Below are 15,054 nucleotides of genomic sequence, written 5' to 3' on the forward strand. Positions count from 1 at the left end.
TGCTCCGGAATTGGAGGGAAACCGAGCTGCCCAGAGGGGTCAGGAAGTGTCATCTCCATGGCAATCACGTGTCCCTGGGTGTCTGTGTGCCTCTGAGTGCCTGTCTGCTTCTCTACTGTCTGTGTGTCTCTATATCCGGGATACCCCAGGTCCGAAAACAAAGCACCCAGCCTCTGTAACTCTTGGACAAGAGTAAAGGGCACATCAGTTCGGTCCCTCCCTTGGCCTCTGCTCCCCCAAACTGGGCAAGGCAGTTGGCTTCCTCAGAGCCACACGCTGGGAATCTTCCCACAGGGCCGACCAGCACCCCATCTCACCCCGCCACCTCATCGGCCCCCACAAAGAGCCCGGGACCAGAGTCCTGGGCGCAGAGGAAGAACCGCACTGGCACAGGCTTGCATCTTCCTGGTGACCCCCGCCCCAGCTGAGAGCCCCCACTCCGGGCAGGGCGGCTCCCGATGTCCCCCGACCCCACCTGCTGTCCGCTCTCCCCTCCCTTCCAGCCCGCAGGAATCTCAGGCTCTGGCTTCTTATCGCCCCTGTGGAATCCGAGGCCCCGAGCAGCAGTGGGGCGAGGGGGCGGCGGGCGGGGGAGGCAGGGAGACCAGGGGCCTGCGGGCCTGGGAAGTCGCCCCAAGAGGCCCTTTCTCCTCTGGAGCCTCCGGGCTGTGAGGGGCCACGAGGGACCGTGAGGGACGCGAGGCGACGTGAAGGCCATCGCGGCCCGGCCATGTCCCCAGGCTCGGCCTCCAGAGGCCGGACCGCGCCCAGGGCCCTCCCGGCGCCGCCGCCGGCCCCCAGGGCGCCACTCACCTGGTCTCGGGCCGCACGCTGAGCAGGTAGCTGCGGCTGGTGGGGCTGGGGGTCCACACGGGCCCGCCGTCCTCGCGGTCGCCCCGGGCCCAGGCCCGGCCCCCTGCGCCCCAGGCTCGGCTGGGGGCCCTCCGGGAGCCCATGCCGCCAGCCCGCCGCCGCCTGGCCCCGCGCGCCCTCCGCCCGCCCGTCCGGCCGCGGCTCCCGCCCGCCGCTGACGCGCGCCCCTATTTATAGCCGGGCGGCTGTCACCTGCTGCTGTCCCTCCCCCGCCGGCCGCTGACCCCGGGGCGCGGGCCCAGCCGAGGGGCCCCTGCGGTGCGCGGACCGGCTCCGGCTCCGGGCGAAGCTGCGAGGCCAGAGGCCCGAGAGGAGCGCGGGGCGGAGGCCGGACGCTGCTCGGAGCTCGGACCTCGGACCGGCCCGTCTTCCAGGCGCCGGGGCTGTGGGTCCGGCCCTTGGACAAACCCGCTCACCTGACAGCGACCTCAGCCCCCCTGGGAGGCCACCCGTCCCCTGGCTGTGTCTTCCCTCCGCCCTCTAGCACAGATTAGGGGCTCAGTCAACACTTGTGGGATCACTGAACCTCCTTCTTCACCCCTGTCAGCCTCCACTGACCAGCACCTGACGGGGAAATGGACTGAATCCTAAAGCCCAGAAAAACACTCATTCACCAGCCTCTGAGAGCAAGGGTCCCGTGCTGCCTTTTCACAACTTTCTAACCCTTTCCTTCCCACCCCCTCCCCACTCCCCCAACCTGTCCCCTCCTTTTCCCCTCTTAAAAGTCATATTCAGCCCTGGCCAGTATGGCTCAGCGGTTAGAGCGTCGGCCTGAGGTCCGGAGAGACCCGGGTTCAGTTCCCGCTAAGGGCATGTACTTCGGTTGCAGTTTGTCCCCGGCCCTGGTTGGTCGTGCGGGTGGCAGCCACTCGATGTGTCCCTTCACGTCGATGTTTCTCTCTCTCTCTCCCTTCCTCTCTCTCCCTCCCACTCTATCTGTACAAAAAATGGAAAAATATCCTCGGGTGAGGATTAAAAAAAAAAAAAAAAGTCATATTCCAAGCCCTCCTCAGAACCAGTCTAGGATAGAAATAAGAAGCCTTCCTCTTAGGGAAAGAGCTTCGTAGAAAGCAGAACCCACCCACCTTCTCAGATAACAAAACTACTCAGCCCTGTCAATCTGTGCACAATGAGCCTGAGGGCAAACCTCCAAGCAAATTGGTCTAAGGACTAGAAAACCCCAGAGCAAAACAGGACAGATATATAGTTGGCCCTGGGCTATGGAAAGCAGAGGTCTAGGAACAGAGTTTTCCAGTTGAGTGTAAGCCAGATCAAAGAGCAGCTCAATCCCTCTCTTCAAATGTCAAAGGCAAAACCAACTATCCCCATTTTCACAAAAAGAGAGGGAAAGGCTATAGGATTAAGTTTCAGAAGATCTAGTAGATTTTCGACTATCTGTCTACATGTGTATAGATATAATACCATGTCTACCTGACCCACTATCACCTAAGCATTCTCTGGGATGGGGGTTTTTCTGGATTAGAATTGACTCAAATGTCTTTATCGTATCCTTGTGCCTCATTTTCCATGCAATCAGGTAGTCACACATTTGTTGATTTGTTGGTATTCATGCACTAAAAACTCCATTTGCAAATAATTAAAAAATAAGAGCATTTTAAAAGGCCAGTGCATGACACAGTGAACTAGCTCAAAAATTCATCTGGACCTAGGTCCCTACGGAAAAGAGCCCTTGGGTAACAGAAGGATTTGAAGATGTTTGGGCATGATCAAGTAAACAGTTCAGACTTGGAAGTGTTTGACAAAAGCCAAAAGAAATAGGTGCTCATAAAAGAGCTAGGACTCTATCTGAAGAAGCATAAGTGTGATGCAAATAGAAATAAAAATAAATGCAGATAAAAGCGATAACGCCTTGGGGGCGGGAGGGAGCAGAGTAGGAAGGATCTTGTCCATTTTAGGCTATAGCTAGGCCAATAAATAAGACAAATAAAAAAGGAAATTCAGTGTGTTCTTGCCTTTGAGAAGGTGTCCTCTATTTTGCCATAAACATATACAAGACCTAGAAGATAAAATCTTGCCAGCCTCAAGATCCCCAGAGATTTCCCACCCCACAATTTGACAGATGTAAGAACTGAGGCCAAGAGAGATCAACTGACTTAGTTACAGAGCCCAGACTGGAACCTAGCTTCTGATTTCATCATTCTGTCACACTACCAGTGCTACCAGTGAGTTTAGTCAAAAGAAATAGTGATAAATACTAAGGAAGTACTTCTGCAGAAGTAAAAAGCTATGTGCTCAACACTATTCCCTGCAGTGATGAAGTAGGAGATTCAATGTATACTGGAAATGGGTAGGTAAGTTATGTTGATTTGAAAATGATTACAATTATTGAAAATGATGATTAAAAGACTATAGAGAAACATGAAAATGTCCAGACATAATGTCAAGTAGAAAAGAGCGGGGTACAAAATCGGGGACAGTGCAGTGACTGGAAGTCATTCACACCCAGCTCGGCCCCTTTACTAGCTCTGTGGCTTCAGGGAAATTACTCAACCACTCAGAAATGCCAAAACAATAGTAGTAGTATCTGTCTCCTAGGACTGTTCTGAGGCTAAATAAGAGAATGAATGTAAGAAAAATGTTTGTTATGTAGGAATGTTTGATGTTAACCACTGTCATTTATCGTAATTATACCATACATTCAGCTATGAACTGAACAAGGATTGAAAAGTGATATGAAAAAAAAATGAAAACCACTGCAAAGGTAAGAAGGGATTGTAAATATGCACTTTTTATTTTCTCTGATAACTCTATATCATTTCCAAAAGGAAAGAGCAATTTTAAGGAAGGACCTCAAGGAAATCCCATACGTGGGACCTGGATCTCTGGCTCCAGTTCTCCCAGTTCCTAAGGCTGCTGTCAGATGGTAGCAAAGGTCAACAATGACTTGAATCCCTTAGAGAAGGGGGAGGGGTTCTAGAATCTAGGTGATCCTGCCTTGCTCAGATCAGACCCTGAGGAAATCTGATTCTTTCATTCATGCATGCATTCATTCATTTACTCACTCTGAACCACTACTGAATGCAAGGAACTGTGCTAGGGACTTTTAAAGAATTTGATGGACCCACCGGATGAATTTAGAACCATCTCCATTACACAAGTAAAAAAAGCAAGCTTCAGAACACTTTGTATAGAATGCTACCATTTGTATTAAAAATAGATATATAAATATACATATTTATAAACGTGTAAATTCATAGAGTTGCTCAGAAAGGATACACAAGATATAGATAACAGCGATTAATTCTGCAGAGGGGATGGGGAACTGAAGGCTGACCTCCATTAGGAAGCTTCTTTCTTTTTCATTGTATACTCTTTTGTACTGTTTGAATGTCTTACCATGTATATGTATTAATTTTTCAAAACACACAAAAAATTTAAAACAAGTAAGGTGTGTTCAGTGCTGAATATTCAGTGGTGAGAGAGCAGGTGGGGGGGGGGGGCTAGGGTCCTCAGGCTTGGGGAAGGCAAAGTGTGTTGAACTTGCTGGGCCACAAGTGTTAAGTTTTCAAAATCCAGACTGTTTACATAAATTAAGGGAACGGCTCTTTCTACACACTCAATGAGCTTATAGTCACTCAGCATATCATTTTACAGAGATAAAGCAGTTGGAAAATAAATACTAGTCATTTGTCAAGCCTCAGCATGTATTAAATAGTAGTTTCTATGAGGGTGGGGATTTTATCTGTTTAACTTGATCAGGAGAGCACTCCAGCTAATGTACAGATAAGTGCTTCTTACTGCAAGCATTTTCTGATAAAAAATGACAGCTCAACCATTAAAAACACCTTTAAAAGAAAAGATCAAAAGATATTGGACCCTGAGGGAACCATGTTCCCTGTGAGGACTAAGCAGTCTTTTCTGGGATCCCCACCCGCCCCTCCCGCCAAAGGATCGTCTTCAAATGGCAAGTTAAATCCCTATGAGAATCAAAGGTCATGGAGATACTGTCTATGCTTTTTCGTTACAAGCAAATGTGATGTGCAGGTCCCTACTTGGGGTGACAAGGCACAGACTGACTCCAAAGAGAACCTGGCACTCCAACCACAGGGGAGGTAGGAAAGTGGATGTCTCAACGGCTGCAAACCCGACACGCCGGCAGCCAGCCAAAGCAGCTGGGTCACTAAGGCAGCACAGTGGTTGACACCATGGACTTTAGAACCAGACACGCTTGACTCAGCACCATTGCTTACAGGTGGCCCGGCAAGTTATTTAACATCTCCGAGCCTCGGTTTTTCTTCTCTGGAAAAGGAAGGATCGCTGTGAGATCATTGTGAGGACTCCATGAAGTTCACCAGAAAGTATTTAGCAAGATGCTAGGCATGGGAGCAGGGCTTAAAGTGCTATTGTCATCAGGATTACTAAATAACAGAGAGGTGTCCCAAACGGGTCATAACTGACCATTGGCATCCACGTGTGAATGAAAAGCGAGGTGCCCTGTCGTCACGTTAGGAATCCCCCACTTTTTCCTTGGCCAGTTTTGCTCTGTGGTTAGAGTGTCAGCCCACGAACCAAAGAGTCACAGGTTGGATTCCAGTCAGGGGCATGTACCTTGGTTGCAGTTCGGTCCCCAGCCCTGGCCGGGGTCATGCAGGAGGCAACCAAGCGATGTGTCTCTCTCACGTTGATGTTTCTCGCTTTCTTTCTCTCTCTTTCCCTCCCATTCTATCTGAAGATAAATGGAAAATTATTCTCGGGTGAGGATTTAAAGAAAGAAGTAGTCCTCACTTTTATATAGTGTTTCATAAACTAGAAAATATTTCCACACTCATCAAGTTACAAAAGCTGGAGAAGCAAGATGGATGGAGTGACTACCTCTGTTTGAAGGGGTGGGGCCAGTGAAGTTAGGGGCTTTGTCAAGAGCTGGGTAAGAGTAGAACCTCAGGGGTGACCCAGATTTCCCGGTGAGAGGCTCAGCATCCCATCAACTCCACACCATTCCCGGGAAGGAGATGGATCTTGGGTCAAGACAGGTGGTCAGACATGTAATTTCACCACGTCCTCCCCCTTCCAGTTACCACTGTTTCTGTGCGGGAAGAGACTCAGCCATCCATTTCAATCCTTTCTACCAGCCTCCTCTATGTCTTCCTGTGAAAAGAGCCATGATGCAGGGTGGGCACCCTGGAACTGGAACTAGGAAAGGGATGACATGGAGGTCAGAGCCAGCTTTGGCTCTACAGCCCGGCCTGCCTCACGGCCTCCCGGGGCAGCGGAGACCCGGGGCCCTTGCCAGGCACGGCGATCGGCAAACCACAGAGGCTCTCTGAGACGGAGGCAACACTAACCTTTCCCAACGCCATTAGCATTTCCACTAAAAATGTGGCATTTGAGAGAGGAAGAAAATGGTTTTTGTTTTCAGTTGTGAAAAGGTCAGCGTATTTATCTGATTTAATAATTTATCACTGATATTCGGTGCCTCCCTTGAAAGATCGCGTCTGAAAACGCAGCCAGCGCTCGCTTCCCTCGGCTGCTCTAGACCCTGTCCGGCCAGGCTCACATCGCACCCGGGCAGCACTGCCGCAGCCCCGTGGGTCAGAGCTCAGAGGACAGCCCCCACACTGCCTGCTCCTTGTGCTGGGTCGGGCCCGAACTCTGACATCACTAAAAAGACAGCCCAGCCTCGAATGTCTAATCCTAATTCTGTCACAACTAAATTCCGTGGCAATGGCAATATCGGGCCTGTTGAACGCTGAAAGAACATTACAGAATTCCTCCCTGCAGTAAAGGGTTCTGTTAGGTTGCAAATCCATTTGGAGGAGAGATGGGGGTGCCCAGAAAATTTCAATAGGCCCGAAAGCCGATGCTGCTAGCCCGGGGAGACCTTGGAGGTGACTCTTGACCAGCATGAACCTTCCCTCAGCCCTCAGAAGGTCTCCACAGAGTCACGAAGTCCCAGGCTCCTGGTTCCCTAACCATGGCTCTAGAATCTAGAGGACCTTCCTGGGACAGGGGGAACACTGTTCTCCTTCAGAAATGCGACAGGGAGGGACATCTGGGGAAGACCCTTAGGTGGAGCAGGTGGGGCCAGGCTCACTGGAAGAGGAATACAAGAGCCCACCTGCATGGTAAGAAGAATATTTTTATTTGAAATATAGTCTGAGCAACATGAGTGTAGCCAAGAGGAGGAGTGGCTGGCCTGCCTGGGGCAGCAGCCTCTCTAATGGCACAGGAGCAAGAATACAAATATCCCAACGTCTGTGTGCCCCGAGCCCCACTTGTCAGGAGAGGCAGGACGGCCGCAGGACAAGGACACACTCCTTCTGAAGGGTCTGCCTCTCGGTGCCTGCGGGTGCCGGCCTGCCTGGGCCGTACTTCTGCTCCCCAGGTGGCAAACAGGTGTGCTGCAGGTTCCTCCCACCCAGGATGAGCCAGGGACAATCAATTCTCCGGGACTGTCGGGGGGGAAAGAATCAGAGAAGACGGGAAGGAAGGGCAAGGTGACCAAGGCCCTTGCCAGGCCAGGCTGGGCAGAGCTCTCCAGGAGACTGCGCCAGCCCCCTCGTTCCCCTTCTCAGGCCCTGACCGCCCAGAGAGCTCGGAGGAGCCCCCTGGCTGAAGGCAGCAGGTGGGGAGCCTCGCAGGAGCACGGCCGCTGAGGGCTTTCAGGCGGAGTGGACAGTGGGTTGGGCCGCTGAAGTAGCCTGGGGCTGGAAGATTACAGACAAGTTAGGGTACTGAGAAGCAGCACAAAGCCATAAATAACAGAAGTGAATTCAGATCTGTGAGGATCCTGGGCGACCCCACATCTCCTGGGGCCGGGCACACCCAGCTTCCCACAGCTCAGGCAGACCCTGCCTCAGGGCACAGCCTGCCACACACACCCTCGGGGCAGAGCCGTTTATCCTCCACTGTCCACGCGGCAGGTGCAGCACGCCACAGCACCGCCCGACCGCACACACTGCCGAGCCTCCGGTCACACCTGAGGGCATGGTATGTGGCTGTCCTGATCCTGAGAGGCCAGTGGCTGATTCTGAGCATCTTGAGCACTGTCCTCCTCAGGGGCCTGGCCCGGTGATCTCCTGGCCTCTGGGTCGCCTGACAAAGGCTCGCCGGTACATTCTTCCAGTCCGTTTTCCCTGGTCTCTGTGGGCATCTCCTCCCCAGAGCCCTCCTCTGGTTCCGCTGCCTCCGCTGCCGCCTCTTCCTCCTCCTGGTCTCTCACCTTGTGGACGATGAAGAGGTGGCGGCTGAGGGAGCTGGCGGAGGTGTAGCACAAGCCACAGAGGAGACACTGGGCCGTGGAGCTGTCCACCTGGTGCTGAGGTATGTGGCTCTGAAACTCGAGCCCCGAGTCTGTGGCAAAGCTGCATTTCGCACACTGGTAAAGGGACTTGTGCCTCTTGACAGGGGAGACGGTCGTGCTGCTGCTGGTGCCTGGAGCATCCGCCGCCCCACTGACCCGTCTCTTCAGATGGTTCACCTGAAGGGGAAACAGCGTGAGCCGAGTCCAAGCCAAGCCGAGCCCAAGACAGGAGCCCCCAAACACCACCAGTGTAGCCCAAGGCCTCGAAGAATCTCCACCCAGGCCAGGGTCACCCCAGCCCTGAATGCTGGTTTCGCTTTGGTTTGTTTGGGAGCGTTTTGTTTGCTTTTTGAAAATGTGACATACACTGTGGCACATTCCAAATATAAACGAAGGGCACGGAGATTACATCCCTCCAGCCCACGGCCCAGGCCTGATCTGGAGAAGACGGCATCGCCCGGGCTCTGTGGCTCCTCCTAGAGACATTCTGTGCGCATACAAAACTAAAACTGCCCGTCTTTCACACAATGATAGTGTTACATGCACACTTTGCTTCACTTTGCTCTTTTCACAGCACAACACGACTGGCACTTGTCTCCACGAGGCTCGGAGGCCACGCTTTCCTAACAGCAGCGCACGCATCACCATGGGGATGAACAGTCCCCACTGGCGGACGCTTAGTCAAGTTCCACCCGTCATGCACACAGTACTGCAGTGAACATCCGTGAACACACGTCTTCGCGCCCAAGGCCAAGGATACCTGACAGATAAATCCAAGAAGCTGACTTGATGCACCAAAGGGTGTGTGCTTTTGGAGGGAAGGGGCGGTGTACATTTTAATCACATACACATGTTGCCAAAATGCCAACCGGCGCCCCACCTGCTATGTGTGCAAGGGCCCGTGCCGACTAGCAAGAGCCATCCTCTGAACAGTCAAGCTTTCTCGACTGTTCTGGAACTCTGGGACCTCTCGTCATTTCCCAGATGTGCTGGGTCTCGCTAAGGAGCAGCCCCTCCCATGGGCTGGGAAAGACCCCAGTGAGGAGGGAGGCCAGGCTGCTCCTGAAGTTCACCAGGAGAAATGGGCATGGGGCAGGGATGAGGCCACAAGACAGGGGTCCAGGAGAGCCGGGGTTGGAGTATGGCTCTTCCCATAACCAGTGAGAGAGGGGGTCAGCCAAGCATGGCCGGAGTCACCCAACAGCCAGCCCCACCTGCCCACCCCTAGGACCTCAATGGGCAGAAGCAGGCCGGGGTGTGTGAAAGCCCCCCGTCAGTGAATACAGCCCACCCCTAAGGAAGGGCTCACGTGACAGGGAACAGCAAGAACAAGAGGCCGATGGGGTGCCTCCGGGTCTCTGTCCCTGTCCCTTACTTGGGTGCAGCCCAGGTGGCTCACACAGGGCTCAAGCGTGGTCCATACTAAGGGAAGTTGTCACTGCTGGTTATGGCATGGCCACAATGACCAATGGGCGCCCTGTGGCCTTGCCAGTGCCCCTGCAGCTCCAGGCCTCACTGAGCAAGCAGCTCTGGAGGGCAAGGACCCCACACTCACCTGAGGGGAATGTCCGCCCGGAGGTCTGACTTTGGACGTCTGGCTCAAGTCAGGGTTTCTGATGCCGTGCATAAGGCTGATGTGACTCTCCAGGAGGGAGGGCCGAGGAAAGCTGGGGCTGTCCTCCGTGCAGTACCTGTGAAAGGACAGCCACAGGAATCGAGTGAGGGCAGGCCGCAGGGTGCAGCACAGCCAGGCAGGCCTCTGCTCCTGGCCCGGGGGAGGTCTGGAGTGAACAGAGCGGGAGTGCTAGGTACACCCCAGAGAAATCTAGCCAGCAAGCCAGCCAAGATGACAGTCAACAGCAAGTCAGAATATTCGCACTGGCCGTCAGCCTTGACCTTACTCTCCACCACCTGATATCACTGCCCAGAGGCCGAAGTGCTGGGCTGGTGGTCAGCATGCGAGGCCAGCGTATGCGGGGAGCACAGACTGGTGGTGCCCACGGGGCTCACGGTCACACCACCACTCATAAACCTCAGGGCCCTTCGCTACTGGCTGGCGGTGCAGCCCGGGGGGAGGGAGGGGGGAGGGAGGCCTCAGAAGCTGCCAGGTTCTGGAAGCTGGTTTCTGACCTGCCCTGATTTCTGACCTAGCCACCGCATTTTCCATTTAGAAATGTGCTTATCTCTTGCCTTTGACCCCTGATCTCAGAGCAGAGCAAAGCCCCGAGGTGCCGCGGACAGACCGGCTTGGGTTTCAGGCCTCCTGGCTTCCCCCTCCAGAGACTCACCCACACGTGTAGACTTTCTTGACGGTGTCGTGGTTGTTGCGGATGTGTTTGCGCAGGCTGCTGGGGGTGTGGAAGGACTGTTCACACTGCCGACACGGGTACCGCTTCAGCGTCTGCAGGTGGTCACAGAAAGCGAAGCATCAGGACCGTTAGACAGTTCTGGGTGCGCCTTCCTTCTCAGATGACACGGACAGAAAGGAGGATGCCCCACAGACCTCAAAGTCTGCGGTACCCACCCTGGCCAAAGCCCCAGGAACCCCACGGTGCTGCTGGCCACAGAAGGGGACCCTGGCCCACAGGAGAGAGGCCGGGAGAGTCTGGCCCAGCACGGGGACCCGGGGACTGCGCTCACCCGGCCGTGGCTCTTCTTCACGTGGGACACGTAGCTCTCCCGATCGGGCACCCACTCCTGGCACTCCTGGCAGGCCCAGCCCGTGCTCCTCAGCCGGGGCTTGCCTTCAGCCCTGCGGTGGGCCTCCGCCCTGCCCCAGCGGCCCGAGGGCAGGGAGCTGCCCCGGGCAGCCACACTGGTGGCAGGGGGCTCCGCAGAAACTCGAGAACCAGGACGGCTTGAGGATGTGTCTGCTGAAGACTGGAGGCTTGACAGCTCGTCCACGTTGCGGGGAACCCCGTGAATGCTCTAGGGATGGGGAGAGCGATTACTGACTGGGCAAGCAGAGAGAGGCACAGAGTCAGCCCCCCCTCCCGCCTGAGGCCTGCGCTCTCCTTCCAGCCTCCTCCCCCAAGGCCACCCACCTTGACGTGTTGCATCAGCTCCGGCTTCTGCAGGAACAACAGCGGGCACTCGGGGCACTTGAAGACGCCCACCTGTGCCTTGCTGGCGTTCTGGTAAAAATGCTGCTGAATGTGCCTCTTCTTGTTGAAGACCATTTCACATGAGCACTTATACATGAGCCTGTGAGACAAGCCCCAAGGCGTGAGGTGGCCAGGGCTCTGCTGGCAGAACCACAGGACCCTCCACCCCGTCTCTGCTCTCTCGGAACCAGGGTCAGGCTTGGGGAAACACTACTCTGAGCCAGTGTGGATACTCCCCGGCCTCAGGATGTTTCTGGTGGACTCCAGACATCTCTGCCACTAGCCCTGGCTCCCAGTTCGACCCAACACCTCCCCCTATAGCACCCAGGCCACTAGGCTCTGCCCCACAGGCCTGCTGGCTCTGAAGCTGCACTCACTGGGAGGGTTTGTGGGGCTGGGCGGGGTGCTGAGTAGCGCTGTGGTCCGCGGTGCTGCTGGCAGTCTTGAAGGCCATGGGGCAGAAAGCACATTTGTGGAAAACCTGGCAGTGTCTCTCCTGGATGTGGCTTTTCAGCAAGGCCAAGGTCAGGTGGACGACCCCACAGTGGATGCACCTGAATGACAGAGGGGGCGTGGAGGTGAGACCCAGAGGTGGTCCTGGAAAAGGAGGGATGGAAGGCAGGAACACAGCCACGTCAGGACACTCCTCTGAGCATTCAGTCCTCCATCCTTCACTCGTACATCCTGAGAGCCTGCCCGTGACTGTCTGGCACAATGTGGTTGCCCAGGGACCCGCGAGCCCAAGGCCACACCTGGTAGAGAAGGGGGGAGAAATACTCCTCTCCCCTCACTGACCAGAGGGTATTCTTCTGCCAACCAAAACCATGAGCCCAGAGAAGAGAAGTTGGTGGGGGTGGAGAAGGAGGGAGTAGTCCAAAAATGGCACAAACAGTATTCACTTAACGTGGTACAACCCCAGGAGTCCAAGAGGACTTTCAAGAGGCTGCAGAAAACCTGTGCCCTCCCACAGGCGGGTGCTCGGTAAGCAGGGGTGGCCACAGAATCAAACACAGTTAAGAAACGCTATGCTCCCCATAAACAAGCACATTAAAACAAATGGCCCACAGCCCAGGAAGAAACACTCTAGAGCATTGTTGTCCAGTGGCATCTACTAGGACGATGGGCATGTTCTATACTGCAACATCCACGTTGCCATTCAAATTTAAATTAATAAAATAAAACAACCAGTCACACTGGCCATATTTCAAGGGCTCAGGAGCCACACGTGGCTGGTACCATTCTGGGCCATGCAGCTCATAAGTGCAGTGATGTCTCCTTAGTGGGACCATGGATAACTTTTTACTTATGTTTCTCTCTGCCCATTTCTATTTTCTGTTTAGTGTATATATCTTTTTTTTATTATGTATAAACTGTCTGAAACCATTTTTCTGAATTGAGGCCGTGTTGGACTCTTTCAATGTCAGATACCTCTCTATAAATGCTGCCTTTCCTTTCTTCAGTCTGGGACCTGCCTCCATACCAACCTGCATCCGCAGGTTCCTAGACCCTCTCATGTTCCGTCCTCTCTCCAGCCCATAAACATACACAGGTCTCCCGTACATGAGAAAACACCTCTGACCTTCCTGTAATATTGCCTGCCTCCGTAACCTTGACGTCTGGCAGGCTCCAGAAGAGTAGCCGCGGCTTTACTGAAGGGACGCACCTTCACTTAAGAATTCTCTGACTCCAAATATTTCCCTTCAACTCACTACATGTGTCCATTTTCACAATCCACATAAATCACCCCAGAATCCTGACCAATGTTTTTGTTTTTCTTCCTTTTGAGGGTGTGTGTGTGTGTTTGGAGGAGACCAGGGGTGGAGGGGGTGTTACAGAGTCACCTTTGCAAATTTATCAGCAATGAGGAGCAGCCCGCAGAACCAGAAAGCTGTTTGAAATCAACTTGGATGAATGCTCATTACTAAATCTGTATGTGCTACAGAGTTTCTATATGAACTACTGACTTAATGATACTTTGTTTTCTCTCCTGTTAAACAAACCAGTGACCAACTTTTAGCACACAGAGTACTTCCATACCACAAGATATTATGAGGAGAGAAAAAATCCAAATTCATCCACAGTGGCCAAGTCCAGCTGATATGGGTAAAGAGTCTCTTAAGTGGCCTTATTTGTGCAGTTTCACCAAACTCTTCTTCAAAAATGCAACTGAAAATACAATCTATTTACCTAGTAGACACATTCATCAAAGAAACCTCACTGAAAGTAAGAAAGTGAAGGGATATAAGGCCAATGGAAAATCTTGAAAAGAAAAAAATATATATATATGCCAAGCAGCCTCAGTGGAGGATGAAATACAGCAATGTATAAACCAATGAAAAGTGTGCAGAAGAGAAGTCCAACCCCATGACACAATTCTTTACCAATTTTTAAAAGAGGAAACAGACAATGGTAGAATCATATACTGTGACATATAGTTTTAGAAAATATGAACAGCAGTAAAAAATTTAATTTTGCTAATAATCACAAATATTAAGAAAATAACATATTATTTTAAAATCTAAACTTGCTCCCTTATAACAATATTGACCACCCTCCAAATTATCAACAAAGAGCAAAATAATTTATACAATTCTAAATATATGTGTAACGTACATATATATTTCACATAAAATATATATATACATACTATATATATAATGTACAGGTTTTTTACATTGTCTTAAAAAAACAAAAGTAATATAAAACAAAATAATATTGTAAAACTAGTAAAGCTCAATGAAATGGAACATGGGTACCTTTTGAGAATTTATTTTAAAATATTAATACCTACAAAACAAGAGAAAATATTTGCAAATCATGTATCTGACAAGGGACTTATGTCTGAAATATACAAAGAACTCTTACAACTCAATAATAAAACAAATAACCCAATTTAAAAATGGGCAAAAGATCTGAATAGACATTTCTCCAAAGATATACAAATAGATGCTCAACACCATACCCATCAGGAAAAGGCAAATCAAAATTATGAGACACCATTTACATCCATAAGGATGGTTAGAATCATAGGTCAGACATAACAAATGTTGGCAAGGTTGCAGAGAAATCAGAACCCTCACACACTGCTGGTAGGAATGTAAACATGGTACAACCACTCTGGGAAACAGTCTGGCAGTTGCTCAGAAAGTTAAACTGAGCCCTGGCCACTTGGTTGGAACATCATCCTATACACCAGAAAGTCGCAGGTTCAATTCCCAGTCAGGGCACATACCTAGGTTGTGGGTTTGATCCCCAGTTGGGGCATATAGGAGGCAACTGACTGATGCATCTCTCTCACTGTACCGCAGGCCGACGCTCTAACCGCTGAGCCAAACCGGCCAGGGCTGATGCATCTCTCTCACATTGATGTTTCTCTCCCCCCCCCCCCCCCAGAATCAATTTTTTTTAAAAGTTAAACTTAGAGTTACCATATAACACAGCTATTCTACTACTGAGTATGTACCCACAAGAACTTGTACATAAATCTTCATTAGTAGCATTTTCCACAATAGCCAAAAGGTGCCTATCAACTGATGAATGGATAAACAATATGTGGTATATACATACAACGCAATATCATCCAGCCATAAAATAGAATGCAATACTGATACGTTACAACATGGATGAATCTTGAAAATATTATAGTAGGAGTATATATTATATTTATATCTATGAAATGTCCAAGAGACAAATCTATAAGACCGAGAGTAAATCAGTGATTGTTTATGGACTGGGGAAATGGGAGGATAGTGAATATAGGCAGTTTTGGGGGTGATGAAAATGTTCTAAAATTGCTGGTAGTGATTGACTGTACAA

The 15,054-nt window shown here is 51.5% G+C and overlaps 2 protein-coding genes across 3 annotated transcripts in view; both read right to left on the reverse strand.

Annotated features, from left to right (window-relative positions):
• Positions 1-971, reverse strand: part of ALPK3 (alpha kinase 3) — a 46,695-nt gene extending 45,724 nt beyond the window's left edge. The window contains exon 1 of the mRNA XM_036278040.1: positions 814-971. Within this exon, the coding sequence (XP_036133933.1) occupies positions 814-956 (143 nt within the window). The 5' untranslated portion in view covers positions 957-971. The remainder of the gene's footprint in view (positions 1-813) is intronic.
• A 5,828-nt stretch (positions 972-6,799) lies between these two features.
• The window catches only part of ZNF592 (zinc finger protein 592), a 44,303-nt gene continuing 36,048 nt past the window's right edge, over positions 6,800-15,054 (reverse strand). For both annotated transcript variants that reach the window (XM_036277897.1, XM_036277898.1), the window contains 6 exons: positions 11,616-11,792; positions 11,179-11,338; positions 10,775-11,062; positions 10,423-10,535; positions 9,690-9,825; positions 6,800-8,311 (listed from right to left, as the gene is read on the reverse strand). In XM_036277897.1, coding sequence (XP_036133790.1) covers positions 7,805-8,311; positions 9,690-9,825; positions 10,423-10,535; positions 10,775-11,062; positions 11,179-11,338; positions 11,616-11,792 — 1,381 coding nt within the window. In that variant the 3' untranslated portion in view covers positions 6,800-7,804. The remainder of the gene's footprint in view (positions 8,312-9,689; positions 9,826-10,422; positions 10,536-10,774; positions 11,063-11,178; positions 11,339-11,615; positions 11,793-15,054) is intronic.

Source organism: Molossus molossus, unplaced genomic scaffold (genome assembly GCF_014108415.1).
Source record: "Molossus molossus isolate mMolMol1 unplaced genomic scaffold, mMolMol1.p scaffold_m16_p_24, whole genome shotgun sequence".
Classification (NCBI taxonomy): domain Eukaryota; kingdom Metazoa; phylum Chordata; class Mammalia; order Chiroptera; family Molossidae; genus Molossus; species Molossus molossus.